Raw genomic sequence first — 20,528 nt, 5'->3', positions numbered from 1 at the left:
ATGTTTGATGATTGGAGGGTGGATGATCAATATACCAATTTGCAGCCCTCTAGCCTCAGTATCTTTTAAGATTTGAGGGCGGACGGACAGGCAAATAGCTATCTCAATAGTTTTCTTTTACAGAAAACTAAAAGGCCAAACTTTTTATATATAAATACTACCGAGGTTTTAGTTAGAATTCCTAATCCAACTTATAATTGTGATTTCATGGGAAATTATTTAGCATTTGTAAAAGCGAAGTCATTGCGTCCTTCTCCCTGAATGCTAATGAAATTTAGCAGAAGGGTGTTTGTTTTAAATAATTAGTAATTTTCAGATGCGTAAGTTGTAAGTTCCTCGTTGGACGAGTCAGTAGAGTTCTCGGCTAGCACTCTGCTAGGCCCGAGTTCGAGTCTCCGACCGGCCAATGAAGAATTAGGGGAATTTATTTCTGGTGATGGAAATTAATTTCTCGGTATAATGTGGTTCGGATTCTACAATAAGCTGTAGGTCCCGTTGCTAGGTAACCAGTTGTTTCTTAGCCACGTAAAATAAGTCTAATCCTTTGGGCCAGCCTTAGGAGAGCTCTTAATAACCTCAGAGGTCTGGTTAAACTAAGGTAAACTTAACTTTTTCAGTTGCGTAGTTCACGGAGAAATATATTGGTAAATAATAAATACTAATTTGTTATTTAGATTTACTTCAAGGAAAGTTAGTGAGTAAGAATGAATTTACTTTCGATAGTTAGAATCCATTGTAAATCAAGCATTATGTTAGAGAAAAGCGCTTGAGTCAGTCACCAGGAAAATGAAGAACTATCGAATGCTGAATAACTTAATTTCAAAAAAATAAATTTTGATCTTTCAAATTTTACAGACGAGGCTAAACGTCAGTGGTGTTTGGTGTGGTATGCTAACACACCAAAAATGATGTCAAAAAAAGGTACCTTAATTGGAAAATATGCTCCTTTCTTGATGTTAAGGAAAGAAAGCGTGGGAAACCCAAAGAGGGTGATACCCATCTTTCCAAAGAAGGAAGATTAAAAAAAAAAAAGGGAAAACAGGAGGGCGTAGAAAAATCAGAGCTGTGTAATCCTAGGATTAATGACCTCCACAGCGCTAACGTTGGAAAGTGATGGCCTCAAGGATATTACAAATGCAATGGAACAGATGAGAAATATTAAATATAAAAATTACATGAAGATATTCTTGAGGCAGAAAAGAGGATCCGGAGAAAAATGAAAGAATTCAAAGCAGAGAGAGAGAGAGAGAGAGAGAGAGAGAGAGAGAGAGAGAGAGAGAGAGAGAGAAACTTTTGGCATCAAAACAAACGCCTGACTTCCTTGAATTTGATTTTGTAGTTCGAAACTTCACGGTCTGGATGAGAAATTAGAGGGGATGAATGGTATACTTCGCTCTGAAACAAAACAAAATCCCTTTTGGAATAAAAGGGGTTTGTTTGAGAGGAAAAAACTGTTTTGTATCGAAACCATTTGATTTTCAGCTCCAGGGGCTGCATGTACCATCCCCCAGATTAAACTTTGTGCCGATAAACTTGAGTAATAACTATGTGCAGGTGATCAGTATGAAGAATAAAATATTTCCTCCTTTATTCTACGAGCACTTGATAAATCCTGACTCTAAACATATCTTTTAGGAAAGTAGAACAAAGAGATTACTAAAAGAGGGTAACCTGGAAAAAATAAAACCTTTAAATCCTATTTGTGTAGGTCTAGAGAAAGATTCTAGAAAGATATAAAATGTTGACTTCATCGCGCGTTTTGATATCCCTGAATTTGGGTAAATTCTTTTCAAACTTCACTGAAACCTTTTATCACGAAAGAAAAGCCGCCTGTTTTTCTCCAACTTTCCTTTTACCTTCAATTTTTTTTTTTTTTTTTTTTTTATGGCGGTCCTCAATCCTGAAAGTTGTCGGAGAAGATCATTTCATTTTTCGACCCTGTATTTTAGGTGGTTTATTTTGTAGCGTGTAGGAAATGGATGTCAAATAAAGATGACCTGAAATAGAGCGAAGCTTAATCTATAGATTTTGCGAAAACTGACATATTACTCAACAAATTTCTGTTAGCCAACAAAGGGAAAAAATTAGCACTTATTCTTTTCTAGAGTAAGGATCAACTGCGTAAAATGACGAATCAAATGATTTTTGAAACGCAGAGGAAAGCAGAGAATTCTAAGCTCTGAAAGTGAATGATATTGGGGATTGAAAATCAGTCGACATTCAGTTAGTGGATACTGGCTTCTCACAGTACTTGTTGGACTAAGGGGCGTATGGCACGTAACAGTGATTCCAGGAGCAAGTGCCGGTGCTGGCATATGGCCAGCTCAATAAACAATAGTAGAAATTCACAGCGAAGTCCAGAAAGACAGCTGGAGATAGACAAGCTCTGAAAAGCAATTCCAATAGGAATAAATAACGAGTAAAATGAGAAGGAAAGGAACACCCACCTAATGCTAGATAGATGGAGCCGCGGATGTACTGGAAAAGAAAGACCTTAATTACCAGGAATTGTGACGATGTGCGCAAAGCCGAGTTTAATGGAGCGGTGTGCGCAGTGGTAGTTCTACTAACTACTGCTGAGTTAAATAAACATGGCACCCAAAGTATGGATCCTTTATCAGTCTAAACTTTGTTATGGAGGAAATTGCATGACGATCATTTTAATATACCAGTACGAAATAAAATAACAGATAATTTTATATACACATGAAGCTGTCAGTCTGCCTGTCCGTCTGAATATTTATGAATGTATCTTTTTTTGATACTGAAAGGACGCAGACATATCCCAAACAAACACACACACACATTATATATATATATATATATATATATATATATATATATATATATATATATATAATGTGTGTGTTTGTTTGTGATAGTCTCTCACATATTCATAAGACATCTTTGCATTGTAAATATTATGCCACAAAGATCCCATATTTCCCAGTGATATACTTGGGAATTCTTGAACTACGTGAAAATTCCAGACCAGAGTGAAACTAAATACAATCCAGTTATTCCTCTTCGAAATATGCAGTAACCGGAAAGTGGTGAGACAAAATCCATATATAGTCGTTTACTGACGAGAAGTTTCATTTCCCCTTTGAGAGGGAAAGCCCTCTGAAGTACGGATTAACATTTTTCCTTTGAGGTCAACGGAAAACCTTCTTCACTTTCTGAAGGAGGACAGGAAATAAAACGATGCCTTTTCTTCACTGTAAGACTCATAAAATCCCAACACTGAAGTTCTGGGAAAAATGGTTTTTCCTTTAGGTTGATAGTTTCAACATTTATCCATATAAATAAATTTACTTTTAACCTAATGTAGGTATATAAGTATATGTATTAAAAATTGAGTTTCTTAATCTGGGATTTTTTGATGCATAAAACCTTAAGAGGGGAAAATAAAATGACGAATCATCGTCCCACTTCTGTCCTTCAAAATAAAAATGAATTTGACAGGCAAGAAAATCTTTCATATAATTGATACCGAGGTGTTCATTGCAGGTATTAATCAGTTCATTCCTATTCCTTTACATTTTGAAAGATCTTTACTTTTTGTGGTTTTTATATATTCTGTCGCAATTCCAATGTTTTTCTCTACCAGCTTGATAGATATGCTACGGACTTTCCTCTGTTCTTAACTTGAGAAGCTTGGATATCGTCTAAACTTATTTGGCTGAAAAAAGAAAAAATACACTTTTTTTTAGGAAATAATGATCCATATCTACGAAATGTCTATAGAAATCAGTGAAATCTAAAGGCCCCTGGCACTCGGAGGATGAAATAGTTCACTCTTGGCCGGAGGGTAAAATCACATTCGCAGTTCTGTAATTGAATGAAGCACGCGATCAATCATATTAAGGTTCGTACTGTACTCAGCTGAAATGCTATTCAAGGGTGAACGAATGCCAGATCCCATTGCTTTACTGAACGTGAAGGAAGGAAATGCGAATTTTTGCTGCCTGAAGAAATGAAAAGATATTTGGAGCATTATCATTATCATTATTATAACCATTCAGAACATAAACCCCTATACATATGGAACAAGCCCGCAGGGACCATTGACTTGAAATTCAAGCTTCCTAAGAATACAGTGTTCTTCTGAAAGAAGTTGCAGAAGATAGTGGAGATACAGAAAGAAAAGATTAGTTATTACGAAATTTAAAAACAAATAAATTATTGAATTAATAAATAGATAAATAAAAATATAAATGAATTAGTAAAATTGAAGTTCTAATTGCACAGCATCCTCAGGGAGACTGTTCCACAGTCCAAAGGTGTGGGGAATAAAAGACCTCTGGAACTGAGAAGTTCGACAGCGTGACACATTTACTGCATATTGGCGCTGGAGTATGAGCGTGGTGAGCATATTACTGAGAAATAAGTTTAGACGATAACTGAACAGAGGAAATCCCGTAGCATATGTATGAAGCTGGTAGAGAAAAACAGAATTGCATTGCGACAGAACACATAAAAACCACGTAAAGTAAAGATCTTTCAAAATTTAATGGAAGTGAAATGAATTGATTAATACCTGCACTGAACACCTTTGGTATCAGTTATTTGAAAGATTTCCTTCCCTGTCAAATTCATTTTTATTTTTTTCAACGAGCCTTAAAATAAGTATGAGATATAAACAGACAGTAATATTTCAACAAGGTTAAAGTGCCACGCACCACGCTACCTTTTCAGATGAGAGAAAGACGTATTTTAAAAATATGAAGCGAGCAAATGAAAGCAGTTCTCTTTTCTGAAACTGATGTTTTGTCAATTTTTCAGGGAATGTTACTGTTTCATTGCTTCGCTGAAAGCCAAAATTAAAAGCATTTTAGCAGTTGGTATTATTTAAGAAAACTAACTTTTAGTAGCTGAGGAGGCACAAACTTTGTGTTGACCTAACCCCCCCTGTTTAAGGCTGAAGATTTGAGAATGAAGGAACTGAGGAATCGCTCCTTGTATGAATCAGGGAGAGATGAGGGATAAACGTCTATCCTCAGATATATTGAGACATGACTCTATTTGGATCTGAAGTGGTAAAATCAAATTCATTGAGGGATATCACTTTTTCCATTCCGAGTGGCAGACAGCTTAACAGCTATAAGCATTTGTTGAATGAAAAAATACTCACAGTAGCATGAGTCTTGAAATGGAGGAACAAATCCACAGTTATGTACTGTATATGCCCATATACAGATTTATCTTTAAATATATGTACATATACATAACTGTCGATTTACATCTTCAATCATTTGTTTATTCGTGCTGAGGACAGTACTGGATAGGTGGTATAGTCTTATGTATGGAAACAATGTTAAAATCATGCTGTGGCTTTTATGCTCATTGAACACTATAGTTCTTCACAAAAAGCATTGATATTGATGAGTATTAATACTGCAAACTGCTTAAGTAAAAATGGAAAGGAATGTCATGATTCCTTTTCAATGAAAAGAAAACTATTGTGCCGGCTTTGTATGTCCGTCAGCACTTTTCTGTCAGCACTTTTTTCTGTCCTCACTTTTTCTGTCCGCCTCAGATCTTAAAGACTACTGAGGCTAGAGGGCTGGAAATTTGAATGTTGATCATCCACCCTCCAATCATCAAACATACCAAATTGCAGCCCTCTAGCCTCAGTAGTTGTTATTTCATTTAAGGTTAAAGTTAGCCATAATCGTCCTTCTGGCAACGATATAGGACAGGCCACCACCAGGCCGTGATTAAAGTTTCATGGGCCTCAGGTCATACAGCATTATACCGAGACCGCCGAAAGATAGATCTATTTTCGGTGGGGTTGATTATACGCTGTACAGAAAACTCAATTGCGCCGAAGAAACTACGGCGCATTTTTTACTTGTTTATGTACATGTCAGATTTTCTTCCTTGCTATTAAATGAATATTTCCGAAATTGGTAGTGAATGTAAATTGGTATATATGTCTTCCAAGAACCAAATGTAGGCTGAAGAAATAGAAGAGTAGAAATACTTAGTGGTATAATAATGTATAAATGGATCTAATCTTTTCACACATTTATCATTCATGACTGTTTAACATTATAATAGCGAAAATTCAGACCACAGTTTCACACGCAGAGGATGTGACAAAACTTTGAATTTTAATAAAGTAATCAACTGAACTAGCTGTACTGCATGGTAGGAAGTTTATACCATTATTATTATTATATATTGGAAAGAGAAACCCACAAGATTCCTGTGTATAACTTGTTTACTTGTAAATGACAGCACAGGGAGAAGAAGTTCCAGAAGATTGCTGGGCCTTGAACCAGCCTGACCACCTTCACATCTCTTGAAAAAGGACAGGTAGGACCTGAAAGTACTCGAGATTCAAGTAATATGTAAATATTTACAAGTAAACAAGTTATGCACAGAAATGTTGTGCGTTTCTCTCTCCATCTTCAGAAGAAAACTGAAATAAGTTTTTGTTTGGTTGATTATTATTATTATTATTATTATTATTATTATTATTATTATTATTATTATTATTATTAAAAATGATGGCTGTATTATGCGAATTTATCTTATATAGTGTCTTTTCTATCCTCCTTATGATTCGCTTTTCAGGCTCAGCGATGTTAGTCAGTAACTGGCCGATATTCATGTTGGAAAAGGACAGTGTGCGGCATATTGGAAGTCTTTTATTACAATATTCAATCAGAAATCGTTCGTCTGGGTTCAAGTTCTATTGAACCCACACGAACGATTTCTGATTGAATATTGTAATAAAAGACTTCCAGTATGCCGCACACTGTCCTTTTCCAACATGAATATCGGCCAGTTACTGACTAACATCGCTGAGCCTGAAAAGCGAATCATAAGGAGGATAGAAAAGACACTATATAAGATAAATTTGCATAATACAGCCATCATTTTTAATAAGACCTGTTTAAAAGAGGGTCTATTCCCTTCATATTATTATTATTATTATTATAATTTTTATTATTATTATTATTATTATTATTATTATTATTATTATTATTATTATTATTATTATTATTATTATTATTATCTTTCAGAAGATGAAACCCATTCATATGGAACAAATCACAAGGGCCACTGACTTGAAATTCAAGCTTCCAAAGAATATGGTATTCATTAGGAAGCAGTAAGAGGAGATAAAGGGAAATACAGAAAGAAAAGATCCCACTTACTTATTAAAAAAAAAATCAATCAATAAATTAACAAATATATTGATCCAAACATGTCACTGGTTCTTTTAAAGATATTCTATATTTTAAATGTCTCTTACTATGAATTTCTATTAGATTTCTTTGTTTATTACGATGTGATATTTTATGAAACTTTTCCTCTTTTATTCTCGCTCGAAGAAAAACTAATTTTTCTCTTGCAAAGAAAAAAAAAAGAAGAAAAAAATCAATAACAGGAGAAATGACGTCCGTTTCCTATTCATAAACAGCTATGGCAGTTCATATCTAGCTGGAGAGAGAGAGAGAGAGAGAGAGAGAGAGAGAGAGAGAGAGAGAGAGAGAGAGAGAGAGAGAGAGAGAGAGACTACATAATTATCTGTCCATTGTCCGTTGAATTCATGCTATTCACCGCTCTCATCCCTGGAGGTAAGGCTTACAGTAATTTTTGAAATAAAGTCACAGGAGAAGCAATTCAGAAGAGCCTGTTTGTATTTCGTCTTTTTCCTTAGGTATTGTCGATGGATTATTGATTTCCTCAGGCCTCAAGACCCTGACAGTTTTATAGAAATCTCTGAATTTCTATTACAGCAACGGACGAAGAGCAGAGTTTACTTAAGGTGTGCTACTGAAAAGTAGAAATAATATTTTGTGTTATTGTTACTCATATGTTATCTAACTGTATGTAATAACTTTATTAAGTGACCTCGGTATACATTTCATACACTGCAAGGACAACTTGTGCCGTCAGTGATGGTGTTTTAGAATAGAAGCAGTGATTCTAACTTGTGACATCGAGAGAAACTAACATGCAGGCCAATTCAAAATAGATTGAAATTGATCCCTTTAACAAGGTGCTAAATGGTTCATTCCCAGTGCAATCGATTTGTAATTTACACTGAACGGTCAAATGTCAAAGGTAAAAGGATCCACACACACACACACACACACACAGAGAAAGAGAGAGAGAGAGAGAGAGAGAGAGAGAGAGAGAGAGAGAGAGAGAGAGAGAGAGAGAGAGAGAGAGAGAGATTCGAAGCCTGAATCATTTCTGCTGAATTAATTAATGTGAACAGTGAAAAAAGAGGAAAAAGGAATAGCTCATTGGTTAATGAGTTACAGGATAATGGACTTGAGACAAAAATTACTTCGAAAAGGGTCTCACAAGATTATTAATATAAGGCAACTACGGCTGACATTTGGACTATGACTGGAGAGAGAGAGAGAGAGAGAGAGAGAGAGAGAGAGAGAGAGAGAGAGAGAGAGAGAGAGAGAGAGAGAGCTGTGTAAACTTGAATGCACTGCGCAGAGTAGAAAAAGTAAACTGGTAAATGGTAAAGGTATTGCAAAAATGCACTCTAGACAAAAATAATTCCGATAAGATTCTTACGTTATTAAGAGACCATAGCTGTCATTTCACGCTTCTAATGTTTACATTATGTTTCAGCAGAGAGAGAGAGAGAGAGAGAGAGAGAGAGACTTACCCCGTGAATTAACGGTACAATAAACCTTACGGTATGTAGGCATGTAGGTCAATTACGGTTTGAATTATCATTTAGCCACGCTTCACAGAGTCGTGAATTCGACCCTAGTTAAACGCATGTACCCGTAGGGGTTTTTATCAGCTGCAGATGACAAAGGCCTTGGGCTTTTCCACAACGAAAATGACAGTCGTCATTGCTGTCTGTTTTCTTGTATTCTGTTGATGCATATAACAGGTGAACGTGAAATTGGGTTAGTGATATAATGAATTACTGTATAGAGAGGTAGGTTAAGTAAGATGTAATTATAAGAAAATGCCGTGTATTTCATAACTCATTACGAAAGTTTCCCAGTTGGTTGTTCACTCTCAGTGTTTAGAACTCTTAGCTTACATTAGTAAGTTCTGTTGTTCGATTCTCAGACCAGCTTACCGCACACCAGTCGACCCCTATATGCCACGAATGAGTACCAGCGTCAGGTGGTATCCAGAAAAGGCCATAGGTCTGGCAATCATTCATAGACACTGGCTGAGAACCGAAGGGTTTGACTCTGTGGCATCACCCCTTGAAAGGGTAAAAGCACATGGTATATATATATATATATATATATATATATATATATATATATATATATATATATATATATATATATATATATATATATATATATATATATATATATACATACATTAAGCTACAAATGTCGTTCAATATCCAATTCGCTCTATTTCGTGAATATCACCGAAGGGGAATTATAACTGATGGCTCAGTGGTTTTGGACGTCCACTGGAAGTCGTTTTTGGGTACTGTTAAGTGTTCGAGACACTCAGGTACCAATTTATCTAAAACTTATAATTTCCCTTCAGTGATATTCCCGAAGTGGGGCGAATTGGATATTAAAAGACATTTGTAGCTTAAAGTTTGTATATAAGTCACGGTGATGTGATAAAAATTCATATATATATATAAATATATATATATATATATATATATATATATATATATATATATATATATATATATATATATATATATATATATATATGTATATAATGAACAAAGTTTCAGCCACGAAGGAAAATTGAAACAGCTGAGACGCTAAGTTCTTTTGTCTTATGGTAATAATACGAAAGTACTTAGCATCTCCATTGTTTCACTTTCCTTCGTGGCTGAAACTTTGTTCTATAATCATCACGTTTTTACCTTTTCGTGATTTAATATATATATATATATATATAAATTATATATATATATATATATATATATATATATATATATATATATATATATATATATATATATATATATATATATACATACACACAAACACACACACACACACACACACACACACACACACACACACACACATATATATATATATATATATATATATATATATATATATATATATATATATATATATATATATAAATGTATATATATATATTTATTTATTTGTATATTTATTTATTTATTCGAAATACAGGCCACGCCTGCGGAATATTTATTCCCAGCTGAAAGGTATGCATCACTTATGAGATGTATTTATCTGAAAATCAACCATTGTAACAGACTAATTTTAAAAAATTGTTAATCAAGGTGCTTATTAAATTATGTTTGAATTGGGTTACAATGCACTTCTCATTTTTTTTAAATCATACCTTTCATTAATCTCAGTAAAATCTAGGTTTTTTTTTATAATTTTTCGAGACGTCTTTATAACTCATTATCTCCTCAATAGCCTCCTTTAAATTTTCTGTTTTTATTATCATGCATATTATGCATATAATTTTATTGCTCACAATTTGTGTTCTTTAACTTTGCAAATGTCTTCAAATACTTTTTATCCAGGTTATTTAGTCTCTGATGAGACTCATGCATGAATAGATAGGCCTAACACATCTGAATGCGGATGAAATTTCATTGGAATAATGTTTCCTAGACCAATCTCTTTTATTACACACCAGGTCACAATCAGTTCAGACATATGGTTTCTTTTATATTAATGTATGCCTATACATTTCTTTGTTTTTCTCTGAATTCTAACGAAGCGCGCCGGAAACAAGTCTTGAACAAAATCAAATTTTTGTTAACAATGTTTTTGGACAGTTTGATGTCCAGATAGGCATATAGCGAGTATTATGGCTCTAAAGAATCTTCGACAGATCTATAAAAACTATTTTGTGATCTTGTTTCAATGGCATGCCAATCTTTCCGGTAGCTAGCGAGGGTCAAAATTCGGAACAGGCCCCTCTCCCTCACATAAGATTTGACAGGAGTCACCCACTAAATAGTTGAGTTTTCTTTCAGGTCCATGCCATTACTTTATAGAAAACTTCAAAGTTTTATATTATCAAGGTATAACTATAAAAAATACTGTTTCTCTTTACATCAATGAACAATTTCACTTTATATATATATATATATATATATATATATATATATATATATATATATATATATATATATATATATATATATATATATATATCTTCTAAAAAGAAATTTAGCCCAGTTTAATGTAATTTTCATTGCAGTTTATTTTTCGATTTTCAATATAAGATTTAATATTTTTCTTCATTTCATTCTATTAGGAGAAAGTACTTGCATAAAAAAAAAGAAATAATAAGCGTACTCTACGTTCCATACTTTTGATGTGCTTTAAAATGTGTGTGTTTTTTTATTGGTTCTTCAAAACTTATATTTTCATGAATAAAAATGTATTTCCCAGAGGTTAAGAATTCAAACAGCTTTTGGATTATTGTCAAATTTCTAGTTAATTTCGTTTTATAAGCGAACCTTGGTTTCAAGGACTTTAGGTTCCCTACTGCAAATTGACTGATATACAGAGATTTCTCAAATATATTACTTAATTTTCTAGCTATTTTACAAGTTAGTAGCAAATTCATTTGTTCTGCGTTCTTGTTATACCTACTTGTACAAACGCTTAATGTCATCAGCAAGCTGCAATGAAAATAGCTTAACCACTTAAGTAGCTTAAGAAGAATCTTCCTTTTCCTTAACCTTTCTAGAAACCCTACTACATTTTTCTGTTACTCTACTATTAGAATCATCACTTAAATCTAAATTACTTTAATAAAATTTTCAACATACTTCTTTCGAATCACCATCATCTCATCAACTGGGACATTCTTTCGGATCTTATTGGTACATTGGTACAAGGTCATATTGTCTGTGGTTATTTAGAGAGTCCTTTGTTGATCCCCTTCGTATCGTGAAGGCAATCGACAGCCTGGCATAGTGTTCTTTGTACTCTACCTTTCATTTTTATAAACTTATTTTGAACTATTTCATTATCACCAATATCCGTTGTTGCTGATAGCGCAGGCACCTGCTCCTTTTTCCCCTATTTCTAGCATACATTTGTTCCTGAAGGCTCCTTTTTTCCCCATGTCTAGCATATATTTGCTCCTGAAGGCTCCTTTTTTTCCATGTCTAGCATATATTTGTTCCTGAAGGCTCCTTTTTTCCCCATGTCTAGCATATATTTGTTCCTGAAGGCTCCTATTTTCCCTATGTCTAACATATATTTGCTCCTGAAGGCTCCTTTTTTTCCCTATGTCTAGCATATATTTGTTCCTGAAGGCTCATTTTTTCCCCATGTCTAGCATATACTGTATTTGTTCCTGAAGGTTCCTTTTTTCCCTATGTCTAGCATATATTTGTTCCTGAAGGCTCCTTTTTTCCCAATGTCTAGCATATATTTGTTCCTGAAGGCTCCTTTTTTCCCTATGTTTAGCATATATTTGCTCCTGAAGGCTCCTTTTTTCCCTATGTCTAGCATATATTTGTTCCTGAAGGCTCCTTTTTTCCCCATGTCTAGCATATACTGTATTTGTTCCTGAAGGCTCCTTTTTTCCCTATGTCTAGCATATATTTGTTCCTGAAGGCTCCTTTTTTCCCCATGTCTAGCATATATTTGTTCCTGAAGGCTCCTTTTTTCCCTATGTCTAACATATATTTGCTCCTGAAGGCTCCTTTTTTTCCCTATGTCTAGCATATATTTGTTCCTGAAGGCTCCTTTTTTCCCCATGTCTAGCATATACTGTATTTGTTCCTGAAGGCTCCTGTTTTCCCTATGTCTAGCATATATTTGCTCCTGAAGGCAATCTGCTCAAATTTACTCCCTTCTTCTTTCTTACCTGTGTCCTTTTCCATTTCTGCCATTTACTCTGCTCCTGCTTTCCCCAAAGATTTGCCATTCAGGAATGCTTCTTCCTCCATCACTCGCTCTCGAATGGCTCTTTTTTCACTCGTGAAATTTAATATTAAGAGCAGATCTGTTTAAGGATTTGGTCCCTGAACCAAATTTTTAATTGTTACCTAAATATCTGGCTCTGCTTCCTACAAAATGCTCCTGTTCAATGAGAAAATAATTGAGGTTTCGTCTTTGACCAGGGCCTTGGGTTATCCGCCTGCTCCTAGCTATGGTGTAGGATCCTGTATTCAAATGAACTGAATCAGTCTTTGGAATATAGGTTACTCTTTTTATATTCTTTTATTGTACCCTGTTGGTGAAGTATCATACAAGTTTTATCGGTCCGTTAAATAATATTCCTCCCCGTGGAATATTTTTTTTTCACTTACCTTTTTGGGTCAGTCAATTTCAAGGCAGCTAATTGATGACCAATAAATTGCATTTTCTCCAGAGCATTTTTCATTGTTTGGAAGGAGAGAGCCTGTCTTCTAATGCGATATCCCAGCCCCCATCCCCCATCCCCCATCCCCACCAAACCACAACCCCCCCCCCCCCAACCAACCACAACCACATCCACCCATTTACTCTATGAAAAGCGGTAAGCCTCTGATTACTCTTCTCTTTGACTGTACCTCATCTTCTCATACAAAGCTTTATTACTTTCTCTTCGATTGCTGTCTTGTTTTTTACTGGATCTTGGCTAGATAAAAGCAACAGCTTTACTTGTGAAGCATAATTTTTCCCCAGAAATATATTTACTAATTTATTATTGCAAATCACTCCTTGAACAGATGCTATCACTGTACATATTTCAGTTTCCAAATGAAAAACTTTAGCCAGTAAGTCGTTAACAGCAACACTGCTGTCATGTTTTTCCTTTAGAAGACAGCTTAGCTATTCATTCAAATAAATAGGTCAAGTTTTATTTTTTAAAATTCACTCGCACATACACATACCCACGCACAAAAACAATGAAAAAAAAATTATGGAAGAATATGACTATATGAAAAATATGTTATATCTTTAGTATTGTCTCGGGTGTTTCTTATTGGTGTTATTAGAGACTGACTTAGAATTAATTGTCTGTCCTATTTATTTTCACTTTGAGGTGATCGCATTGTTTCATATAGAAAACCGATGAAAAATCTATAAAACCAATATTTTTTCTATTGGAAAATACGTTCCAAAAATATTTATTTGGTAGGTGATAGAATCAGGAAATTTTGAATTATTTGTTTCCAAATAGGTGTTCTAGAGCTCTTGCTAACAAAGTGATGTTTTATGTAATATTTGTTTGTTTGTCAGTTCGAATGGTCTAAAGGCGAGCATTCGATGTTGAAAGAAATGATTACTAAGTCTTTGTGCCAAAAAATAGTGAGATAGTTTGAATGGAAAGCATCAAGCTGCTTTGTTCAAGCTAAAAATAAAAGACATGTAAAGACAGGATTAATTTTTCCTTCATTTTGAAGGTCTTTGGTTTTAACAATGAAGAGTGCTACTTTGGCTTGTTATCTACGTGTCACCTACTCCGAAGTGCTAGTACTAAACACCTTATGGTAAATGTAAAGTAGATGGCCGCACGAAGATATAGTTTATTATTAATATAATTTGTCAACCAAACAATATAGAAATGAGTGTATATCAAGGCCAAGAGAGAAAAGGTCTACCCAATTGGGTGGAGTCGCCTCCCGCCTGGGGTAACTGCATAGGCGATGACGTATCTTATACTGTAGGTACTTGCTCATTACGGAAATTCACCAGCTGACGAAATAAGGAGGTAGACAAGCTCTGCCTACAAGGGGAGTTTGGATGGTTTGGGGGTGAAGTGAGCAGATCTATAATATTGATCCCCCAGGGGATAGTATTAAACACGGCGTCCCAAACAGCCTCCGCCATGGTCATTGTGAGCAGACCTATAATATTGATTCGCGAGGGTAAAAAGTAAGTATACCTTACTTTAACCAGACCACTGAGCTGATTAACAGCTCTCCTAGAGAGGGCTGGCCCGAAGGATTAGACTTATTTTACGTGGCTAAGAACCAAATTGGTTACCTAACAACGGGACATACAGCTTATTGTGGGATCAGAACCACATTATACCAAGAAATGAATTTCTATCACCAGAAATAAATTCCTCTAATTCTTCATTAGCCGGCGGGGACTCGAACGCGGGCCCAGCAGAGTGCTAGGCGAGAACTATACCGACTCGTCCAACGAAGGGATAGTACTAAACACGGAGTAGGTGACGCACAGGTAACAAGCCAAAGTAACGCCCAGTGAAGAGGCATCTAAAATAAGGGAGGAATGACAAGTATGGTCACATAGGCCTATCTGAAACAGTACACAGAATCTTACCTGGAAGCCAAACGTCTCATCGAATCTCGGATTGCAGGTTTTTTTCCTAATCTTCGTTTGTAGGTATCGTCGCTCATCTGGCATCAAGTATAACCTAGAAGTTAAAGAAAGACGATGTTGAAACAATTAAACAGATAAATGTAACGAAAATTTTTTTTTTTTCTAAAAGAACAAATCGTAAATAATCTTGGCTATCTATTTAACTGTATATTGTTCTTTCTTATTTTCTATTTCTAGTGATGAATGGAACCCAAAATTTCATTTATATTTCCATTTATATTTCCCTGTCATCCTTTCCAATTCATATACTTCTCATTAACAAGATCATCCAAGGTGGCGAAGTCAGTCCGCTTGGCTGACACTAGACAATTAAATTCACTGGCCAAGCGTGAAGCCTGGCCAAAGAGAAACAAGTAAGAAATGCGCCGAAATTTCTTCGGCGCAATCGAGTTTTCCGTACAGCGTATAATGCTACATGGAACTCTCAGCCACGGCCCATGAAACTCTCAGCCGCGGCCCATGACCCTTTCAGCCACGGCACAGTGGTGCCCTGTGTTGTTATCACCTATAGCAGTGCCAGACGCACGATCATGGCTAACTTTAACCTTAAATAAAATAAAAACTACTGAGGCGAAAGGGCTGCAATTTAGTATGTATGTTATATATATATATATATATATATATATATATATATATATATATATATATATATATATATATATAAATATATATATATATTATATATATATATATATATATATATATATATATATATATATATATATATATATATATATATATATATACAGTATAAAAATGCATTCAAATGTCAAAAACAGCAATTTTGACTTCAAAAGCTTGCCATCAAAGGTGTCTTTAAGAAGGGTGATTAAAGGACTGCGCTTACTTTGTTAATGCATCTGTTATTAGCACTATTATTATGTCTTCTCACAGAGAAATAAGAAAAGGGTCCTCGTTAGAATGTGCATTTCATTATGTGCCAAAGGAAATCCTGACGAGTAGACAGGAACTTTAGTGATAAGACAGTTAATCTTGGGTTGCAAATTCTTTTCCTTTTGACATACTGTGAGTCTCGTCGCAAACTTGAAAAACAGATATATATTCAACGATCCGTCTACCAAGAAAGAAACTTGTTTGTGGCATTCCTCTTCGGATACCGTGTACCGTTGGAATTATTATTTCAGGAAATAATTTTGATATGTTTCTTAATCACTCTAATTCAGCTTTTCCATTCAGTTTTAAAGCTTAATGATTAGATATGCTCTTTCTGCCTAACGATTAACAGAGAAGAGTCTTGGAGATTTCATCATTAGTGTGTTTGTCAAGGAAAATTTATTCAGTAAAAACAAGATAAATACTACTTTTAAATCTATAATCTGGAGCGATTGTAAAATATAGATTTCTCATAGTTTCTCATGTGAACTGCAGACATTCATTTAAGGATCGGGAATACTTGGTTTACCAATTACGGATGGGGAAAACGAAAACAAGTGAAACAGTAAGATGCCTTTTCATCAGTTTCCAGGAATCAACCTGACTTGAAGGACTACATGCTACCTGACCAGAAAGCCCCAACCTAACATGACCTGGACATCAGACGAAAATGTGGTTCAAAGAATCAGATTTAAAATTACCAGAAAAAAAAACCACGTTTATTCTTCCTGTTACTCCTCTTCTCTCTGCCACAATCCTTTGATGAGCACCTTTGCACCTTTTCACCCATCCTCACAGCCTCGCAAACACAACAGGTGTTACTCAATCCTTGGTTCTGCATCCTTTAGCCACATTCAGCGTATGTCTATCCCGAACTGAAAACCGAAAGCTTTCACTTTAGGCTAAATAAGCATCATTAAACGCATCTTTCCTCCTTCAACAAATAAACTATTGTCTCGTTCTTCTCCTGGAATCTCACAGCCATAAACTTAAAATTTAATACTTTCTTCCATATTTGACTTTTTGCAAAATGAGTATAGGTTACAGTGCCTTTGGGCGCCTTGCCCGTTGCCATTGTTGATTTTTCTCTTTGGTAATTGACAAAAACACCTTTGTGTTATTGTCCGGTATTCGAAATAAATGAAAGTGTGATTAACACCAGCTACAAGAGAAAGACCTCATTCATCATTTAGTGAGCATTTCCTCTTGCTAGACGCTCCTCTATTTGGGCTAGTACATCAGTGCCCAAAGGTACTGGCAGTTTTCCGGTTGGCACTATTACATAGTATTGCTGTTACTGCTACTACGTACTACTACTGCTGCTGCTACTACTGCTACTACTACACACACACATACACACATACCTACATACATTCACATATGCATATGTACAGTATATGTGTGTGTGAGAGAGAGTGTGTATGTGTGTGTGTATGTTTAAAATAACAATAAAATATATATATGCACCACAGGGAAAAATGATCGGTTTCGTCTATAATATGTCTAAGACATCTGGGAATGTATATCTTTACATATTTATAAAAATCTATCTATCTATCTATCTATCAATTATCTATCTATCTATCTATCTATCTATATATATATATATATATATATATATATATATATATATATATATATATATATATATATGTATGTGTGTGTGTGGTTGCATAAATATGAGAAGTCAGTAAAGATAACCTTTTTATTATTTACGACATAATATGCTAAACGACCTCTCCGATGTCAACATATACGACAATAAGCTGCAATGGCTCGATGACCTTATCTTTAAGAGAGATGCCATTTATTTATGCATCTTTTTGTTTGTTTACTGATTTATTTTCGTTTATTCCCTTGAGTACCTATTGTCGAATAGCATTTCTCTGCAGCTCTGTATCCACACTCGGCTAAGATAATTTCCTTGCTGAATGTTAGCATGGAATATACACATGGACTCGATTTCTTAGAAGTAAGGTAAGAATACCTCACTGAAGACTATTCTAAAAAGATTATTGGCTAATGTTAAGCGATAAAAGATGTAGTCGTAAAAACATTCGCTAAATTCCTCAATGAAAATTACTTTCCAGTTCGTTAACGTATCAAACAACACACTTAGTGGTAAATAGGCATCCATAAGTAATGTAATAAAAGCTTTTTCAGCACTTACTTAATTATAAGGAATGGCTGTAATAGAACCAAGTACGTGTCAAAATTGTTCCCGTTAAAAGGACGAAATCTCATTTACCTTTTCATTTAGGAAATAATTTGTTTTCCTTACTTTCTCCCCCCAGAGTTTTATTAGTCCGGAAAGCTTCAGTGGTTTCCTTCCTCGAAAACACGTGTGGCGTTGCTCACGTGGATGTTTGCCGATTCTTACGCTTATTCTCTCTCACCATATCGTTAAACACAAACGCAAACACACACACACACACACACATATATATATATATATATATATATATATATATATATATATATATATATATATATATATATATATATATATATATATATATATATATATATATATATATATATATATATATATATATATATATATATATATATATATATATATATATATATATATATATATATATATATATATATATATATATATATATATATATATATATATATATATATATATATATATATATATATATATATATATATATATATATATATATATATATATATATATACACACATACATACATTATTTTATCAATTTTGTGCCTAATTCACACACAAATTTCTTATACTTTTCGGTGCCAAGCCACAAATACCTCTTTATATCGAAATGACTTTACAGCGGGAATAACTTACACGAAAAGGAGTTATGTAAATCAGATGAGTTTGCCTAGGCCACGATTCGAATCTACGCTCATATGGTTTAATTGAAGTTTATAAAAGAGTGCTCTCTAAGCTCTTAAAATTTTGTAGCGTGTAATAATTCGTTTGAGATATGAGGTCAAAGATCTTAGGGTAAGTAGAGATCGTAAGTAAAACTGTTCATTTCTCGTAAAGTTCGAGGCTGTACTGTGAAGAGTAAAGAGAATATATAGATGATTAAGAATACCTTTTACCCCTATTTGAGCATCAGATAATTAAGGTAATACGTATGTCGCTACACGAGGCTTCATCATAATTATAACTTCATGTAGTGAATTTATGGTCGAAGGGATTTGTTTCAGAATTGTCCGTGATATTCAGTCAAAGCTTAATCTATATAAGTAAGCACATCCTAGAATTCGCCCTCAAAGTTTATTTAATTTCCGTACTAAAAATCTTTTTTTATTGGTAAATTTAAACTTAAAGCTTTTTTAAAATTCTTTTTACAGTCTTAAATATGAAAGATGAACTCTTTTTCTTTTTACATTCTTAGATTTAAATGAAGAGATTTTATTGCTTTTACATTCTTAAATATAAACGAAAAGCTTTTTGTTCTTTTTGCATTCTTAAATATAAAATAAAAGGTTTTTATTGTTTATACATTCTTAAATATAAACGAAAGCTTTTTATTCTTTTTGCATTTTCTTTATACTCTTAATTATTTTTTTTTACCTCAGTAGATTTGTTGAATATTCCAAACTGTTCACTGAATTTCATTCACTGATACATGCCCAATGAATTTATAATTCATAAAGATATATGTTTTCGAGAAACGCCACAAAAAAAAGGCATTTGTAAGTGCTCCAAAACTTTTGCTAAACAGGAAGTTGAATTTTTGTGCAAGTACTTTGCAATGTTTGAAGAAAAATGAACGTGCTTACGCTTATTTTGGAAAGTAAAAATTGTAAAGTTCTGAAATGCCATTAAAAGTTGTTATTTTACTGTTTTACATACACACACGTATATATATATATATAATATATATATATATATATATATATATATATATATATATATATATATATATATATATATATATATATATATATATATATATATATATATATATATATATATTACTAAAAGGACCTCATTCAACTGGATGGTATCTAATGGAGTAATTATTCAGAAAAAGCTGCAAGTTTTCTTGGACAAGAAAGCTTGTAACTTTTTCTGAATAAATACTCCATTAGATACCATCCAGTTTGAATGAGGTCCTTTAGTAATTCTACTAATACACAGAACAATTGTGTATGTGATAAAGTTAATATATATATATATATATATATATATATATATATATATATATATATATATATATATATATATATATATGTGTGTGTGTGTGTGTGTGTGTGTGTGTGTATGTGTGAGTGTGTTTGTGTGTACGTGTGTGCGTGCGTGTATGCATTTATTTACGGATGAATATCATGCAATGTATATAACCCATCTAAT

The 20,528-nt window shown here is 33.8% G+C and overlaps 1 protein-coding gene across 3 annotated transcripts in view; it reads right to left on the bottom strand.

The window, feature by feature from the left end:
* Positions 1-20,528, bottom strand: part of LOC136827774 (synaptotagmin-15-like) — a 457,185-nt gene that overhangs the window by 35,534 nt on the left and 401,123 nt on the right. For all 3 annotated transcript variants that reach the window (XM_067087135.1, XM_067085600.1, XM_067086401.1), the window contains one exon: positions 15,222-15,315. In XM_067087135.1, coding sequence (XP_066943236.1) covers positions 15,222-15,315 — 94 coding nt within the window. The remainder of the gene's footprint in view (positions 1-15,221; positions 15,316-20,528) is intronic.

The sequence above is a fragment of the Macrobrachium rosenbergii genome, chromosome 1 (genome assembly GCF_040412425.1).
Source record: "Macrobrachium rosenbergii isolate ZJJX-2024 chromosome 1, ASM4041242v1, whole genome shotgun sequence".
Classification (NCBI taxonomy): domain Eukaryota; kingdom Metazoa; phylum Arthropoda; class Malacostraca; order Decapoda; family Palaemonidae; genus Macrobrachium; species Macrobrachium rosenbergii.
The sequence above is the reverse complement of the archived record's forward strand: the minus strand, read 5'-3'. Positions and strand labels throughout refer to the sequence as shown.